Raw genomic sequence first — 16,804 nt, 5'->3', positions numbered from 1 at the left:
CATATTTACTACTGCACATTATTTAAATATCATTATCAGTCATTATAAATATAAGATGTGGTATGGTTAAAATGAGACACCTCTCAACAATAGACCAAATGGCACAGAAGTTAACAGCTATATGTCACCGTACGGCCTCCAACAATGGATAAAAAAAATCTATTAGTCTTCTATAAAATGACATAAACGAGTAAACTAACGGCTCGATCTATATACAAAATATGAAATACAACGACAAACGAAAACCACTTAATCACAGGTTCCTGGCTTTGCTAATTTCTACTTTGAAAATATAATGATGACAAATAACGTCAGTACCTAGAATTTATACCTCAAGACCATCGTGTATTATTTGTGAGGCTGATACGGAACATTTATCAACAAGATCTACAGTTTTATCTTAATCTTTATTGTAGGTAGTTATTGGTGAAAACGGAGAGATGAAGTTAAACCCAGCTACAGATCCAACACTCTCTAGGTCCATGAACAGAACACCAGGTCACATACAAGCCATGTATTTGGACGTAGCTTCCAGATTCTTTTTTCCATTCTTATTTGCAATGTTTAATGTCTTCTACTGGACACATTATTTGTGACAGCAGACAAGTAGCCAATGAACTTTATCCTTCCTGAACTGTATGATATAAATACAGGGCTCTATGTGCAGAGATGACGTATAAAACAAGAGCTTTCCAGCCATGGTGTTGTTGAAATACAAGTTGCTTGCTTCTAGCTTTACAAACGATAAAGTGATGGATTTAAGAGTGAAAACCGTGACAACTTGTATTATTTGTCTTTGGTGGTAGTATATATGCACAGATTTCAATATGCAATGCCAATCAGTATCGTTTGGTAAACATGAACCTAAATATTTGTTACATAATAGCTAATACGATAGATTTTCCTCATAAATCAGCATTGAATGTATGTCGTGAAAGATTATTTTAGAAATATTGATTGATTTCTTAATTTCTTCTTAAATATCTTAATTTTTCTGATTTTAAGATTAGATAAATTTGAACAGTAACCTCGTGTTGTTGATCTCGTGAACTTTAACATCCTACGGTAACCTCGTGTTTCCTCGTTAGATCTGAGGTGTTGATGCTCCTAAACCTTTTTTCTATCAATTTTCAATGTTTTTCAATTTAATTTTCTTTCGTCAAAAGTGTGCGTCTGTTGAAGATGATTTCAGATAATAATGCTATAAGCAATGTATATGTTAACAAGTAACGATCTTAATTCAAGTCATGCAGGACCTTCCCGAAAGGGTATACTAAATGTATTCCAAGTAGAAATTATATACATGTATTAACAAACTGCCCTCTGATTTTTTCAATATGTATTATATATTCCAACAAATATAATGGGCATTTTTATGTTATTTCTGTGCGTTTACGGTCGCTTTTCAGTTGGGGGTATTTCTCTATCCACGGTTGATATGAAAGAAGATATAGAATACATTAATTGAGTAGATATCATTTCTTATACGATGTATGTTTGAATTTTTTTATTTATTAATGTGTAATTTAAATTTTTTTACTGTGATATATGAGGATGTATGGTGAAAGGACTAAATATAAAATGAGTCGTCTATTCCGTGTATATGTGTATCTTTTAGTAATCTTGCAGATATATCATCATATCTTTTACATTTAGTGCGTTTGTTTTCCTGTGAAATATACAACGGAATATGTACATACAAATGTAGGATAGGGAAAATACGGTATCTACTGATTAGAAAAAGAGATTGTATGATTGAAGTACATGAAAAAAAACAAAAATCTTTAAAATGAACACAGTTTTGAATTTATTAGTTTTATCTTTGTGTTCAGGACACCCGCAATCCGATATTGAGCAATTATAACTTATAAATTATTTAATCTGTAAAACATTAACTAAACAAGAATGTGTCCCCAGTACACGAATGCCCCACTATCATTTTCTATGTTCATTGGACCGTGAAATTGGGGTAAACCCTCTAATTTGGCATTAAAATTAGAAAGATCATATCATAGGGAACATGTATACTAAGTTTGAAGTCGATTGGACTTCAACTTCATCAAAAACTACCTTGACCAACAACTTTAACCTGAAGCGGGACAGACGGACGAACGGACGAATGAACGAACGAACAGACGGACGGACGAACGGACGCACAGACCAGAAAACATAATGCCCCTCTACTATCGTAGGTGGGGCATAAAAATGAAACAAACAAAAAAACATTGTGTACTTATATTCCCTTGGATATATTTCTATAGAAATACATAACTTTAACAAATTGATTAAAGTTAGATTACCGCACTTATTAACGTTTTCGGTCATTAGCGAGTTTGGAGATATAATTTTAATTAAATCAAAATTAAAATAGATTTTATCCGCCTACTGCTTCTTTCTGATTAATTAAACTTAATAGTATGTTTTTATACAGGATTTTAGTATTTTGGGGGGAAATGAATTCTGATTTTGATTCAAACAGGAAAACATTAGAAAATATGACATTCGTTACAAGACTATGCTACATGAAAGTAACAACCAAACACAAACATTATATTCAGAAGTTGAATCGTAGAATATACAAATGATCACAGAATTTGTTAATGTACGTATTTGAATGTATATTTCAATATATTTAGACGACTAGAAGAATCCAAGATAACGTAGTCACATTCCACTTTTTCATTTTTATTATATTTAATCATTTAGATTTTGTACATATTATTCACATTGTAGTTACTGCACTTCTATTTAATTTATGCACAATAATGTTAATAAATTATATTTATAACAACATTTGTAGAATAAGAAATAATATATGGTCATCCTCAAGCAAAGACAACCTGGTTTCCATGTATATCAGATGCCATGGGATTTAAAAACGCAAAGAAAACTTAATTGAATATTGGTGATTCATGTTTATAGGAAATGCATAGGTTTTTCGTACTTTCTTTTTAATCTATAGATATATATTTTGCCTTAAATAGAATCATTTTATCATTATGTCATCTTTGAGGAATTGAGATAACATGGGGAAGGGAGGGGAAAGATCTTTAAGATTTATGGTTTTATCATCTCACAATACATCATTTGATCATTGCTATTAAATCCCACCTTTCATTCATTCAAGAAAATAGCACCTTTAAAACTCACAATTTTTTACCTTTGCAGAAGAAGATGTTTCAAAAACTGTAAATATTACCTTTTTGCGTCTGACACAATTCACTTTTTCTATAGAACATTTCCTTTAACATAAAATATCAAAAATGTATTTTCAACTTCTTCATTCATTTCTAAAACTGTTTTTTTCAAACTTTCAACTATTTTGATTACTTGGAATTTTCAACCCCCATAACTAGATAACCTTTAGTTGGCTGTATTTAGCAAACTTTTGCAGATTTTCGGATCATCAAACCTCTTCATCTTTGTTATGCGTACAAACATTTAATTCTGGTATTACGAATGAGTAAGGGAAAGAAAAAATACACTACAATTGAAGAGAATAACGAAAAAGGGTCATCAATTGTAGTCCAGGGCAACTGACTACCATTCAAGTGAAAACTAATTACCGTGACCAATGCTTCTTTGACTCTGTCATCATCTATGCAATGTTCTCTATGGTTATAGTTTTGTTCTGTAAAAATGATTGAAACTATTTGCAGGTTATTTTGTATTTTCATTCTAAAAACAATAAAATCAATCATCAGTCAAGTTGTTGCTTTGTGTTAAATTTTGTTGCATATATATCAGAAGAAATTTCTACATCATCTAATACATACCTACTGCTATTAAAGAATACTATATAGTATAAAATTGAGAATGGAAATGGGGAATGTGTCAAAGAGACAACAACCCGCCCAAATAAAAAACAACAGCAGAGGGTCACCAACAGGTCTTCAATGTAGCGAGAAATTCCCGCACCCGGAGGCGTCCTTCAGCTGGCCCCTAAACAAATATATACTAGTCCAGTGATAATGAACGCCATACTAATTTCCAAATTGTACACAAGAAACTAAAATTAAAATAATACAAGACTAACAAAGGCCAGAGGCTCCTGACTTGGGACAGGCGCAAAAATGCGGCGGGGTTAAACATGTTTGTGAGATCTCAACCCTCCCCCTATACCTCTAACCAATGTAGTAAAGCAAACGCATAACAAAACGCACATTAAAATTCAGTTCAAGAGAAATCCGAGTCTGATGTCAGAAGATGTAACCAAAGAAAATAAACAAAATGACAATAATAGATAAATAACAACAGACTACTAGCAGTTAACTGACATGCCAGCTCCAGAATTCAACTAAACTGACTGAAAGATTATGATTTCATCATATGAACATCAGGCACAATCCTTCCCGTTAGGGGTTTAGTATCATACCATCATAACATATATGAGAAGAACATAACCCGTGTCATGCCAACAACTGTTTTTAGAATAAATGTGTTTAGTTCCGATGCAAAGACCTTATCAGTGACTCAATATTAACGCCAAAATATGCAATCTTTAATGACTTGACAACAGTATCGTAATTATATCCCTTCTTAATAAGTCTATTCAAAGGTTTTGTAAGTTTCTGAGGTGAATACTGACACCTTTGTGCTTTATAAAGAATATTACCATAAAAAATTGGATGTGAAATACCTGAACGTATTAGAAGTCTGCATGTTGAGCTATATTTACGAATGATGTCTTTATACCGATGATAAAATTTAGTAAATGTTTTGACTAGTTTGTGATATCGAAAACCCTGGTGTAATAATTTTTCAGTAATACATAAATTTCTCTCGTTAAAATCTAAAACATTGTTACATACACGAGCGAATCGTACAAGTTGAGATATATAAACACCGTAAGATGGTGACAAGGGAACGTCACCATCTAAAAACGGATAATTAACGATAGGAAATGAAAAATCATCCCTTTTATCATAAATTTTAGTATTCAGCTTTCCATTAGTGATATAGATATCAAGATCGAGAAAAGGGCAGTGGTCATTGTTAGTATTAGCTTTATTTAAAGTAAGTTCAACAGGATAAATTTCATTAATATACATACTGAAGTCGTCATTATTGAGAGCCAAAATATCATCCAAATATCTAAAAGTATTATTAAATTTGTTTATCAGATGTTGTTTCGATGGGTCTTTGCTTATTTTTGTCATAAATTGTAACTCATAACAATACAAAAACAGGTCCGCAATAAGTGGTGCACAGTTAGTCCCCATTGGAATTCCGATAATCTGACGATATACGGAATCCCCAAAGCGAACAAAAATGTTATCTTGTAAAAATTCAAGGGCATATATAGTATCAAAGCATGTCCAATTAACATAGTTTTTTTGTTTATTGCTACTAAAAAATTACCTAAAAGAGTTTGAACATATATATTCACATTCTGATTTTTTGAATGCCCACTTAATTAGGTGTGTGAATTTTTTCTTAATGAGAATGTGAGGCAATGTGGTATACAGGGTAGAAAAATCAAAACTTTGAACAGATTCAAAATCACCAATATAAGCATGCAATTTATCAAGTACTTCCAACGAGTTCTTGACACTCCAAAAGTAATTTATTCCACTATTTTCGAAGGCCTTATTTGAACAATTTATTATCAGGTTTTTAATTGTACCAAGTGTGCTGGTAAGAAGAATAGACAATTTAGTAGTTGAACAATGGCTTGAAGACGAAATAAATCTATATTTGTAAGGGGTTATGTGTAGCTTCGGAAGCCAATACATAGTTGGGACTTTCATTGTATTTGGCTCTGCTTGTAAAGCGGTGCCTAAAAGTTTATGTTTGTTACAGATTTCGTTTTCTGAAAATGGAGTCAGTTGGAATGTTGGTGAATTGGTGATTTCCTTTTTCAGAACCTCAATGTAAAATTTACGTCAAACAATAATAATATTATTAGCAGCTTTATCTGCCGGTACAAAAACAAATTCCTTGGCTAGTTCTTTTAGTTTATGTTTGATACGAGAAATAGGTTTATTGTTGTTATTGTTTATAGTAAAATGTTCTTTAAAATGTTGAATACGTATATCAACTATCTTCATTACTGAATTAAAAAAAGAGTCCAAAGATTTTTTGTCAGCTTTTTCCCGTTTTATCCATTTCATACAGTAAGTATGGAGTGAGTCGTGGATGATATTACGACACTCATTCCAATTAATAATTGACGGGGGACGATATCTAGGTCCTTTACTGAGGAATGATTTTAACTCTCGGTCTTGAACGATGTTAAGATCTCCTGTTATAACACGGGAAATGGGTCCATAAATATATTCGGAATTACTGCAATTACATGAAGTAGGTGTATTTTCACTGATATTAACATCTTTACACAATTGACTATAATTAAACACAAATTTCCGGGTAGATTTCTTGTAAATATAACAAATAAGAGGTAGCTCAGTATTGTCAAAGTATCCAAGAATTTGTTCTTTAACAGAATGGTCGTTAAATATACCGGCAATATTTACAAAATCAAAGCCTTTATTGACATACTTAATTTTAATAAAATGTTTTTTATGATCTTCAGGGCGATCAATTTTGGGAAATAATTTAGAATAACAATATGCCATAATAATTTGAACAATTTCATACTTAGGACTGCTATATGAAATTGTGTTGCAATCCTCCAAAATTTTAACTTATTAACCGGTAACGAACAGAGTTTTGTTAACAGATAATGTCTGCCGTTGTTTTTTGAAATAGAAATTAGGTCCGAAATATTGGTATGATTGGCCCGAAATTTTCTTTGATTGCGATTTGTTCTACGACCGTGAATACGTTTTTTACGAACAGTTTTAGAAACTATATCCAAAATGTTAACGGAATTGGTTCTAGATATATTACCAATTCCCATGATATTATCATTTAGACCGAGAGGGTAAACTGTCTGTAATTTTTTAATCCAATTTAATTCAATTATTTTCCGTGATCGTACAAACTTTGAATGCGATTCACCAGGCTGCTTATTTACTACTTCTAAAGGTTGAACTGCTAAATATTTAAAAGGATGGTTGTGCTTCTTAAGGTGTTGGTAAATGATACTTTTGAATTTATTGGGTCTTTTAAAACAATACAGATGTTCTTGAGTGCGTTTAGATAAATATCGTCCAGTTTCTCCTACGTACTGAATACCACACCCCGGTTTGTTTCATGTGAGTAAATAAATAATACTGTTTGTTTTTCAAGTTATATCAGTTTCAAAATTTAAAGAAAATGTGCGACCATTAAACGTGGACCTTACCGTATTGTTGGTGGAAAGACGGGGACATGTAAGTCATTTTTTGGCATGACACTTATCGATAGAAGGGTAACCACGATTTTTATTGTTAAAAATGTTAGCGATGGTAGTATTTTTAGATAACCGATTTTGAAGATTGAGACGTGTGGATACCTTTTGAACAAGTTTAGTATTTAGTAATTTTCCATTTCTAAGCTTCATAATTGTTTTGTTAGTGAATTATATAATAAAGGAGCAAAGATTGGCGTCCAGAATATGAACCAGCATACAATAATTGAAGTATATAAAATGGATATATTTGTTCGGCTAAAAATGTCAAACGCTATCAGTATTAAATAGTAGAATGGGGCTGAATATTGAAATACTTCTTTTTGATAAATATTCCTAAAGTAATGAATTAGAGCAGTTCTCGCTCGGACACACACTCCATAATCTAGTATATTATAAGAGCATAAACCTGAAGCACGGAGAGGCACTCTACTGCCTCCACACGGCACTAAAGACAAACTCTGTAAAAAATAAAATTGAGAATGAAAATGGGGAATGTGTCAAAGAGACAACAACCCGCCCAAATAAAAAACAACAGCAGAGGGTCACCAACAGGTACTAATTTCCAAATTGTACACAAGAAACTAAAATTAAAATAATACAAGACTAACAAAGGCCAGAGGCTCCTGACTTGGGACAGGCGCAAAAATGCGGCGGGGTTAAACATGTTTGTGAGATCTCAACCCTCCCCCTATACCTCTAACCAATGTAGTAAAGCAAACGCATAACAATACGCACATTAAAATTCAGTTCAAGAGAAATCCGAGTCTGATGTCAGAAGATGTAACCAAAGAAAATAAACAAAATGACAATAATACATAAATAACCATAGACTACTAGCAGTTAACTGACATGCCAGCTCTAGACTTCAACTAAACTGACTGAAAGATTATGATTTCATCATATGAACATCAGGCACAATCCTTCCCGTTAGGGGTTTAGTATCATACCGTCATAACATATATGAGAAGAACATAACCCGTGTCATGCCAACAACTGTTTTTAGAATAAATGTGTTTAGTTCCGATGCAAAGACCTTATCAGTGACTCAATATTAACGCCAAAATATGCAATCTTTAATGACTTGACAACAGTATCGTAATCATATCCCTTCTTAATAAGTCTATTCAAAGGTTTTGTAAGTTTCTGAGGTGAATATTGACACCTTTGTGCTTTATAAAGAATATTACCATAAAAAATTGGATGTGAAATACCTGAACGTATTAGAAGTCTGCATGTTGAGCTATATTTACGAATGATGTCTTTATACCGATGATAAAATTTAGTAAATGTTTTGACTAGTTTGTGATATCGAAAACCCTGGTGTAATAATTTTTCAGTAATACATAAATTTCTCTCGTTAAAATCTAAAACATTGTTACATACACGAGCGAATCGTACAAGTTTAGATATATTAACACCGTAAGATGGTGACAAGGGAACGTCACCATCTAAAAACGGATAATTAACGATAGGAAATGAAAAATCATCCCTTTTATCATAAATTTTAGTATTCAGCTTTCCATTAGTGATATAGATATCAAGATCGAGAAAAGGGCAGTGGTCATTGTTAGTATTAGCTTTATTTAAAGTAAGTTCAACAGGATAAATTTCATTAATATACATACTGAAGTCGTCATTATTGAGAGCCAAAATATCATCCAAATATCTAAAAGTATTATTAAATTTGTTTATCAGATGTTGTTTCGATGGGTCTTTGCTTATTTTTGTCATAAATTGTAACTCATAACAATACAAAAACAGGTCCGCAATAAGTGGTGCACAGTTAGTCCCCATTGGAATTCCGATAATCTGACGATATACGGAATCCCCAAAGCGAACAAAAATGTTATCTTGTAAAAATTCAAGGGCATATATAGTATCAAAGCATGTCCAATTAACATAGTTTTTTTGTTTATTGCTACTAAAAAATTACCTAAAAGAGTTTGAACATATATATTCACATTCTGATTTTTTGAATGCCCACTTAATTAGGTGTGTGAATTTTTTCTTAATGAGAATGTGAGGCAATGTGGTATACGGGGTAGAAAAATCAAAACTTTGAACATATTCAAAATCACCAATATAAGCATGCAATTTATCAAGTACTTCCAACGAGTTCTTGACACTCCAAAAGTAATTTATTCCACTATTTTCGAAGGCCTTATTTGAACAATTTATTATCAGGTTTTTAATTGTACCAAGTGTGCTGGTAAGAAGAATAGACAATTTAGTAGTTGAACAATGGCTTGAAGACGAAATAAATCTATATTTGTAAGGGGTTATGTGTAGCTTCGGAAGCCAATACATAGTTGGGACTTTCATTGTATTTGGCTCTGCTTGTAAAGCGGTGCCTAAAAGTTTATGTTTGTTACAGATTTCGTTTTCTGAAAATGGAGTCAGTTGGAATGTTGGTGAATTGGTGATTTCCTTTTTCAGAACCTCAATGTAAAATTTACGTCAAACAATAATAATATTATTAGCAGCTTTATCTGCCGGGACAAAAACAAATTCCTTGGCTAGTTCTTTTAGTTTATGTTTGATACGAGAAATAGGTTTATTGTTGTTATTGTTTATAGTAAAATGTTCTTTAAAATGTTGAATACGTATATCAACTATCTTCATTACTGAATTAAAAAAAGAGTCCAAAGATTTTTTGTCAGCTTTTTCCCGTTTTATCCATTTCATACAGTAAGTATGGAGTGAGTCGTGGATGATATTACGACACTCATTCCAATTAATAATTGACGGGGGACGATATCTAGGTCCTTTACTGAGGAATGATTTTAACTCTCGGTCTTGAACGATGTTAAGATCTCCTGTTATAACACGGGAAATGGGTCCATAAATATATTCGGAATTACTGCAATTACATGAAGTAGGTGTATTTTCACTGATATTAACATCTTTACACAATTGACTATAATTAAACACAAATTTCCGGGTAGACTTCTTGTAAATATAACAAATAAGAGGTAGCTCAGTATTGTCAAAGTATCCAAGAATTTGTTCTTTAACAGAATGGTCGTTAAATATACCGGCAATATTTACAAAATCAAAGCCTTTATTGACATACTTAATTTTAATAAAATGTTTTTTATGATCTTCAGGGCGATCAATTTTGGGAAATAATTTAGAATAACAATATGCCATAATAATTTGAACAATTTCATACTTAGGACTGCTATATGAAATTGTGTTGCAATCCTCCAAAATTTTATTTAACTTATTAACCGGTAACGAACAGAGTTTTGTTAACAGATAATGTCTGCCGTTGTTTTTTGAAATAGAAATTAGGTCCGAAATATTGGTATGATTGGCCCGAAATTTTCTTTGATTGCGATTTGTTCTACGACCGTGAATACGTTTTTTACGAACAGTTTTAGAAACTATATCCAAAATGTTAACGGAATTGGTTCTAGATATATTACCAATTCCCATGATATTATCATTTAGACCGAGAGGGTAAACTGTCTGTAATTTTTTAATCCAATTTAATTCAATTATTTTCCGTGATCGTACAAACTTTGAATGCGATTCACCAGGCTGCTTATTTACTACTTCTAAAGGTTGAACTGCTAAATATTTAAAAGGATGGTTGTGCTTCTTAAGGTGTTGGTAAATGATACTTTTGAATTTATTGGGTCTTTTAAAACAATACAGATGTTCTTGAGTGCGTTTAGATAAATATCGTCCAGTTTCTCCTACGTACTGAATACCACACCCCGGTTTGTTTCATGTGAGTAAATAAATAATACTGTTTGTTTTTCAAGTTATATCAGTTTCAAAATTTAAAGAAAATGTGCGACCATTAAACGTGGACCTTACCGTATTGTTGGTGGAAAGACGGGGACATGTAAGTCATTTTTTGGCATGACACTTATCGATAGAAGGGTAACCACGATTTTTATTGTTAAAAATGTTAGCGATGGTAGTATTTTTAGATAACCGATTTTGAAGATTGAGACGTGTGGATACCCTTTGAACAAGTTTAGTATTTAGTAATTTTCCATTTCTAAGCTTCATAATTGTTTTGTTAGTGAATTATATAATAAAGGAGCAAAGATTGGCGTCCAGAATATGAACCAGCATACAATAATTGAAGTATATAAAATGGATATATTTGTTCGGCTAAAAATGTCAAACGCTATCAGTATTAAATAGTAGAATGGGGCTGAATATTGAAATACTTCTTTTTGATAAATATTCCTAAAGTAATGAATTAGAGCAGTTCTCGCTCGGACACACACTCCATAATCTAGTATATTATAAGAGCATAAACCTGAAGCACGGAGAGGCACTCTACTGCCTCCACACGGCACTAAAGACAAACTCTGTAAAAAATAAAATTGAGAATGAAAATGGGGAATGTGTCAAAGAGACAACAACCCGCCCAAATAAAAAACAACAGCAGAGGGTCACCAACAGGTACTAATTTCCAAATTGTACACAAGAAACTAAAATTAAAATAATACAAGACTAACAAAGGCCAGAGGCTCCTGACTTGGGACAGGCGCAAAAATGCGGCGGGGTTAAACATGTTTGTGAGATCTCAACCCTCCCCCTATACCTCTAACCAATGTAGTAAAGCAAACGCATAACAATACGCACATTAAAATTCAGTTCAAGAGAAATCCGAGTCTGATGTCAGAAGATGTAACCAAAGAAAATAAACAAAATGACAATAATACATAAATAACCATAGACTACTAGCAGTTAACTGACATGCCAGCTCTAGACTTCAACTAAACTGACTGAAAGATTATGATTTCATCATATGAACATCAGGCACAATCCTTCCCGTTAGGGGTTTAGTATCATACCATCATAACATATATGAGAAGAACATAACCCGTGTCATGCCAACAACTGTTTTTAGAATAAATGTGTTTAGTTCCGATGCAAAGACCTTATCAGTGACTCAATATTAACGCCAAAATATGCAATCTTTAATGACTTGACAACAGTATCGTAATCATATCCCTTCTTAATAAGTCTATTCGAAGGTTTTGTAAGTTTCTGAGGTGAATATTGACACCTTTGTGCTTTATAAAGAATATTACCATAAAAAATTGGATGTGAAATACCTGAACGTATTAGAAGTCTGCATGTTGAGCTATATTTACGAATGATGTCTTTATACCGATGATAAAATTTAGTAAATGTTTTGACTAGTTTGTGATATCGAAAACCCTGGTGTAATAATTTTTCAGTAATACATAAATTTCTCTCGTTAAAATCTAAAACATTGTTACATACACGAGCGAATCGTACAAGTTGAGATATATAAACACCGTAAGATGGTGACAAGGGAACGTCACCATCTAAAAACGGATAATTAACGATAGGAAATGAAAAATCATCCCTTTTATCATAAATTTTAGTATTCAGCTTTCCATTAGTGATATAGATATCAAGATCGAGAAAAGGGCAGTGGTCATTGTTAGTATTAGCTTTATTTAAAGTAAGTTCAACAGGATAAATTTCATTAATATACATACTGAAGTCGTCATTATTGAGAGCCAAAATATCATCCAAATATCTAAAAGTATTATTAAATTTGTTTATCAGATGTTGTTTCGATGGGTCTTTGCTTATTTTTGTCATAAATTGTAACTCATAACAATACAAAAACAGGTCCGCAATAAGTGGTGCACAGTTAGTCCCCATTGGAATTCCGATAATCTGACGATATACGGAATCCCCAAAGCGAACAAAAATGTTATCTTGTAAAAATTCAAGGGCATATATAGTATCAAAGCATGTCCAATTAACATAGTTTTTTTTGTTTATTGCTACTAAAAAATTACCTAAAAGAGTTTGAACATATATATTCACATTCTGATTTTTTGAATGCCCACTTAATTAGGTGTGTGAATTTTTTCTTAATGAGAATGTGAGGCAATGTGGTATACAGGGTAGAAAAATCAAAACTTTGAACAGATTCAAAATCACCAATATAAGCATGCAATTTATCAAGTACTTCCAACGAGTTCTTGACACTCCAAAAGTAATTTATTCCACTATTTTCGAAGGCCTTATTTGAACAATTTATTATCAGGTTTTTAATTGTACCAAGTGTGCTGGTAAGAAGAATAGACAATTTAGTAGTTGAACAATGGCTTGAAGACGAAATAAATCTATATTTGTAAGGGGTTATGTGTAGCTTCGGAAGCCAATACATAGTTGGGACTTTCATTGTATTTGGCTCTGCTTGTAAAGCGGTGCCTAAAAGTTTATGTTTGTTACAAATTTCGTTTTCTGAAAATGGAGTCAGTTGGAATGTTGGTGAATTGGTGATTTCCTTTTTCAGAACCTCAATGTAAAATTTACGTCAAACAATAATAATATTATTAGCAGCTTTATCTGCCGGGACAAAAACAAATTCCTTGGCTAGTTCTTTTAGTTTATGTTTGATACGAGAAATAGGTTTATTGTTGTTATTGTTTATAGTAAAATGTTCTTTAAAATGTTGAATACGTATATCAACTATCTTCATTACTGAATTAAAAAAAGAGTCCAAAGATTTTTTGTCAGCTTTTTCCCGTTTTATCCATTTCATACAGTAAGTATGGAGTGAGTCGTGGATGATATTACGACACTCATTCCAATTAATAATTGACGGGGGACGATATCTAGGTCCTTTACTGAGGAATGATTTTAACTCTCGGTCTTGAACGATGTTAAGATCTCCTGTTATAACATGGGAAATGGGTCCATAAATATATTCGGAATTACTGCAATTACATGAAGTCGGTGTATTTTAACTGATATTAACATCTTTACACAATTGACTATAATTAAACACAAATTTCCGGGTAGATTTTTTGTAAATATAACAAATAAGAGGTAGCTCAGTATTGTCAAAGTATCCAAGAATTTGTTCTTTAACAGAATGGTCGTTAAATATACCGGCAATATTTACAAAATCAAAGCCTTTATTGACATACTTAATTTTAATAAAATGTTTTTTATGATCTTCAGGGCGATCAATTTTGGGAAATAATTTAGAATAACAATATGCCATAATAATTTGAACAATTTCATACTTAGGACTGCTATATGAAATTGTGTTGCAATCCTCCAAAATTTTATTTAACTTATTAACCGGTAACGAACAGAGTTTTGTTAACAGATAATGTCTGCCGTTGTTTTTTGAAATAGAAATTAGGTCCGAAATATTGGTATGATTGGCCCGAAATTTTCTTTGATTGCGATTTGTTCTACGACCGTGAATACGTTTTTTACGAACAGTTTTAGAAACTATATCCAAAATGTTAACGGAATTGGTTCTAGATATATTACCAATTCCCATGATATTATCATTTAGACCGAGAGGGTAAACTGTCTGTAATTTTTTAATCCAATTTAATTCAATTATTTTCCGTGATCGTACAAACTTTGAATGCGATTCACCAGGCTGCTTATTTACTACTTCTAAAGGTTGAACTGCTAAATATTTAAAAGGATGTTTGTGCTTCTTAAGGTGTTGGTAAATGATACTTTTGAATTTATTGGGTCTTTTAAAACAATACAGATGTTCTTGAGTGCGTTTAGATAAATATCGTCCAGTTTCTCCTACGTACTGAATACCACACCCCGGTTTGTTTCATGTGAGTAAATAAATAATACTGTTTGTTTTTCAAGTTATATCAGTTTCAAAATTTAAAGAAAATGTGCGACCATTAAACGTGGACCTTACCGTATTGTTGGTGGAAAGACGGGGACATGTAAGTCATTTTTTGGCATGACACTTATCGATAGAAGGGTAACCACGATTTTTATTGTTAAAAATGTTAGCGATGGTAGTATTTTTAGATTACCGATTTTGAAGATTGAGACGTGTGGATACCCTTTGAACAAGTTTAGTATTTAGTAATTTTCCATTTCTAAGCTTCATAATTGTTTTGTTAGTGAATTATATAATAAAGGAGCAAAGATTGGCGTCCAGAATATGAACCAGCATACAATAATTGAAGTATATAAAATGGATATATTTGTTCGGCTAAAAATGTCAAACGCTATCAGTATTAAATAGTAGAATGGGGCTGAATATTGAAATACTTCTTTTTGATAAATATTCCTAAAGTAATGAATTAGAGCAGTTCTCGCTCGGACACACACTCCATAATCTAGTATATTATAAGAGCATAAACCTGAAGCACGGAGAGGCACTCTACTGCCTCCACACGGCACTAAAGACAAACTCTGTAAAAAATAAAATTGAGAATGAAAATGGGGAATGTGTCAAAGAGACAACAACCCGCCCAAATAAAAAACAACAGCAGAGGGTCACCAACAGGTACTAATTTCCAAATTGTACACAAGAAACTAAAATTAAAATAATACAAGACTAACAAAGGCCAGAGGCTCCTGACTTGGGACAGGCGCAAAAATGCGGCGGGGTTAAACATGTTTGTGAGATCTCAACCCTCCCCCTATACCTCTAACCAATGTAGTAAAGCAAACGCATAACAATACGCACATTAAAATTCAGTTCAAGAGAAATCCGAGTCTGATGTCAGAAGATGTAACCAAAGAAAATAAACAAAATGACAATAATACATAAATAACCATAGACTACTAGCAGTTAACTGACATGCCAGCTCTAGACTTCAACTAAACTGACTGAAAGATTATGATTTCATCATATGAACATCAGGCACAATCCTTCCCGTTAGGGGTTTAGTATCATACCATCATAACATATATGAGAAGAACATAACCCGTGTCATGCCAACAACTGTTTTTAGAATAAATGTGTTTAGTTCCGATGCAAAGACCTTATCAGTGACTCAATATTAACGCCAAAATATGCAATCTTTAATGACTTGACAACAGTATCGTAATCATATCCCTTCTTAATAAGTCTATTCAAAGGTTTTGTAAGTTTCTGAGGTGAATGTTGACACCTTTGTGCTTTATAAAGAATATTACCATAAAAAATTGGATGTGAAATACCTGAACGTATTAGAAGTCTGCATGTTGAGCTATATTTACGAATGATGTCTTTATACCGATGATAAAATTTAGTAAATGTTTATATAGGTCATTCCAACAGACCAGAACATCAACCAACACTGGCTTTCCTCGAAAAACAGACGTACAAACAAGGAAAAACTACACACAATATTTATCAAGAGGTTATTATAATACATTGTAATGAGATTAGTTTTACCTTCACACTATCTCCTTTCCTTTCTAGATTGATGAGTGATTGTTGTTTGCATAACATCTAAATGCAAATTGTTCATGCATGTTCAGGACGAGAACAAATTAACAATAATTCTGTCATTGTTGAAACCGTAGGGTGACGTATAATTGTTTTAACTTCGTCATTTAAACTCTGGTGAATATCTATCTCATTGGCAATCCCACATCTCCTCATTGTTATATCCATTAGATGGATCGTCCTGGATAAAAGGTCAAGAAATTTGGACTTCATCTAAAACAGTTTGAGTGTTTATTGGATAAGGACAGACAGTTTGACTTGCGACAAGTACACTTATG

The 16,804-nt window shown here is 32.4% G+C and overlaps 1 protein-coding gene across 1 annotated transcript in view; it reads left to right on the top strand.

Moving 5' to 3' along the window:
- The window catches only part of LOC139484628 (glycine receptor subunit alpha-2-like), a 41,674-nt gene extending 39,893 nt beyond the window's left edge, over window positions 1-1,781 (top strand). Inside the window, exon 8 of the mRNA XM_071268450.1 lies at window positions 417-1,781. Coding sequence (XP_071124551.1) covers window positions 417-596 — 180 coding nt within the window. The 3' untranslated portion in view covers window positions 597-1,781. The remainder of the gene's footprint in view (window positions 1-416) is intronic.
- The last annotated feature ends 15,023 nt before the right edge of the window (window positions 1,782-16,804 follow it).

Source organism: Mytilus edulis, chromosome 8 (assembly GCF_963676685.1).
Source record: "Mytilus edulis chromosome 8, xbMytEdul2.2, whole genome shotgun sequence".
Classification (NCBI taxonomy): domain Eukaryota; kingdom Metazoa; phylum Mollusca; class Bivalvia; order Mytilida; family Mytilidae; genus Mytilus; species Mytilus edulis.
The sequence above is the reverse complement of the archived record's forward strand: the minus strand, read 5'-3'. Positions and strand labels throughout refer to the sequence as shown.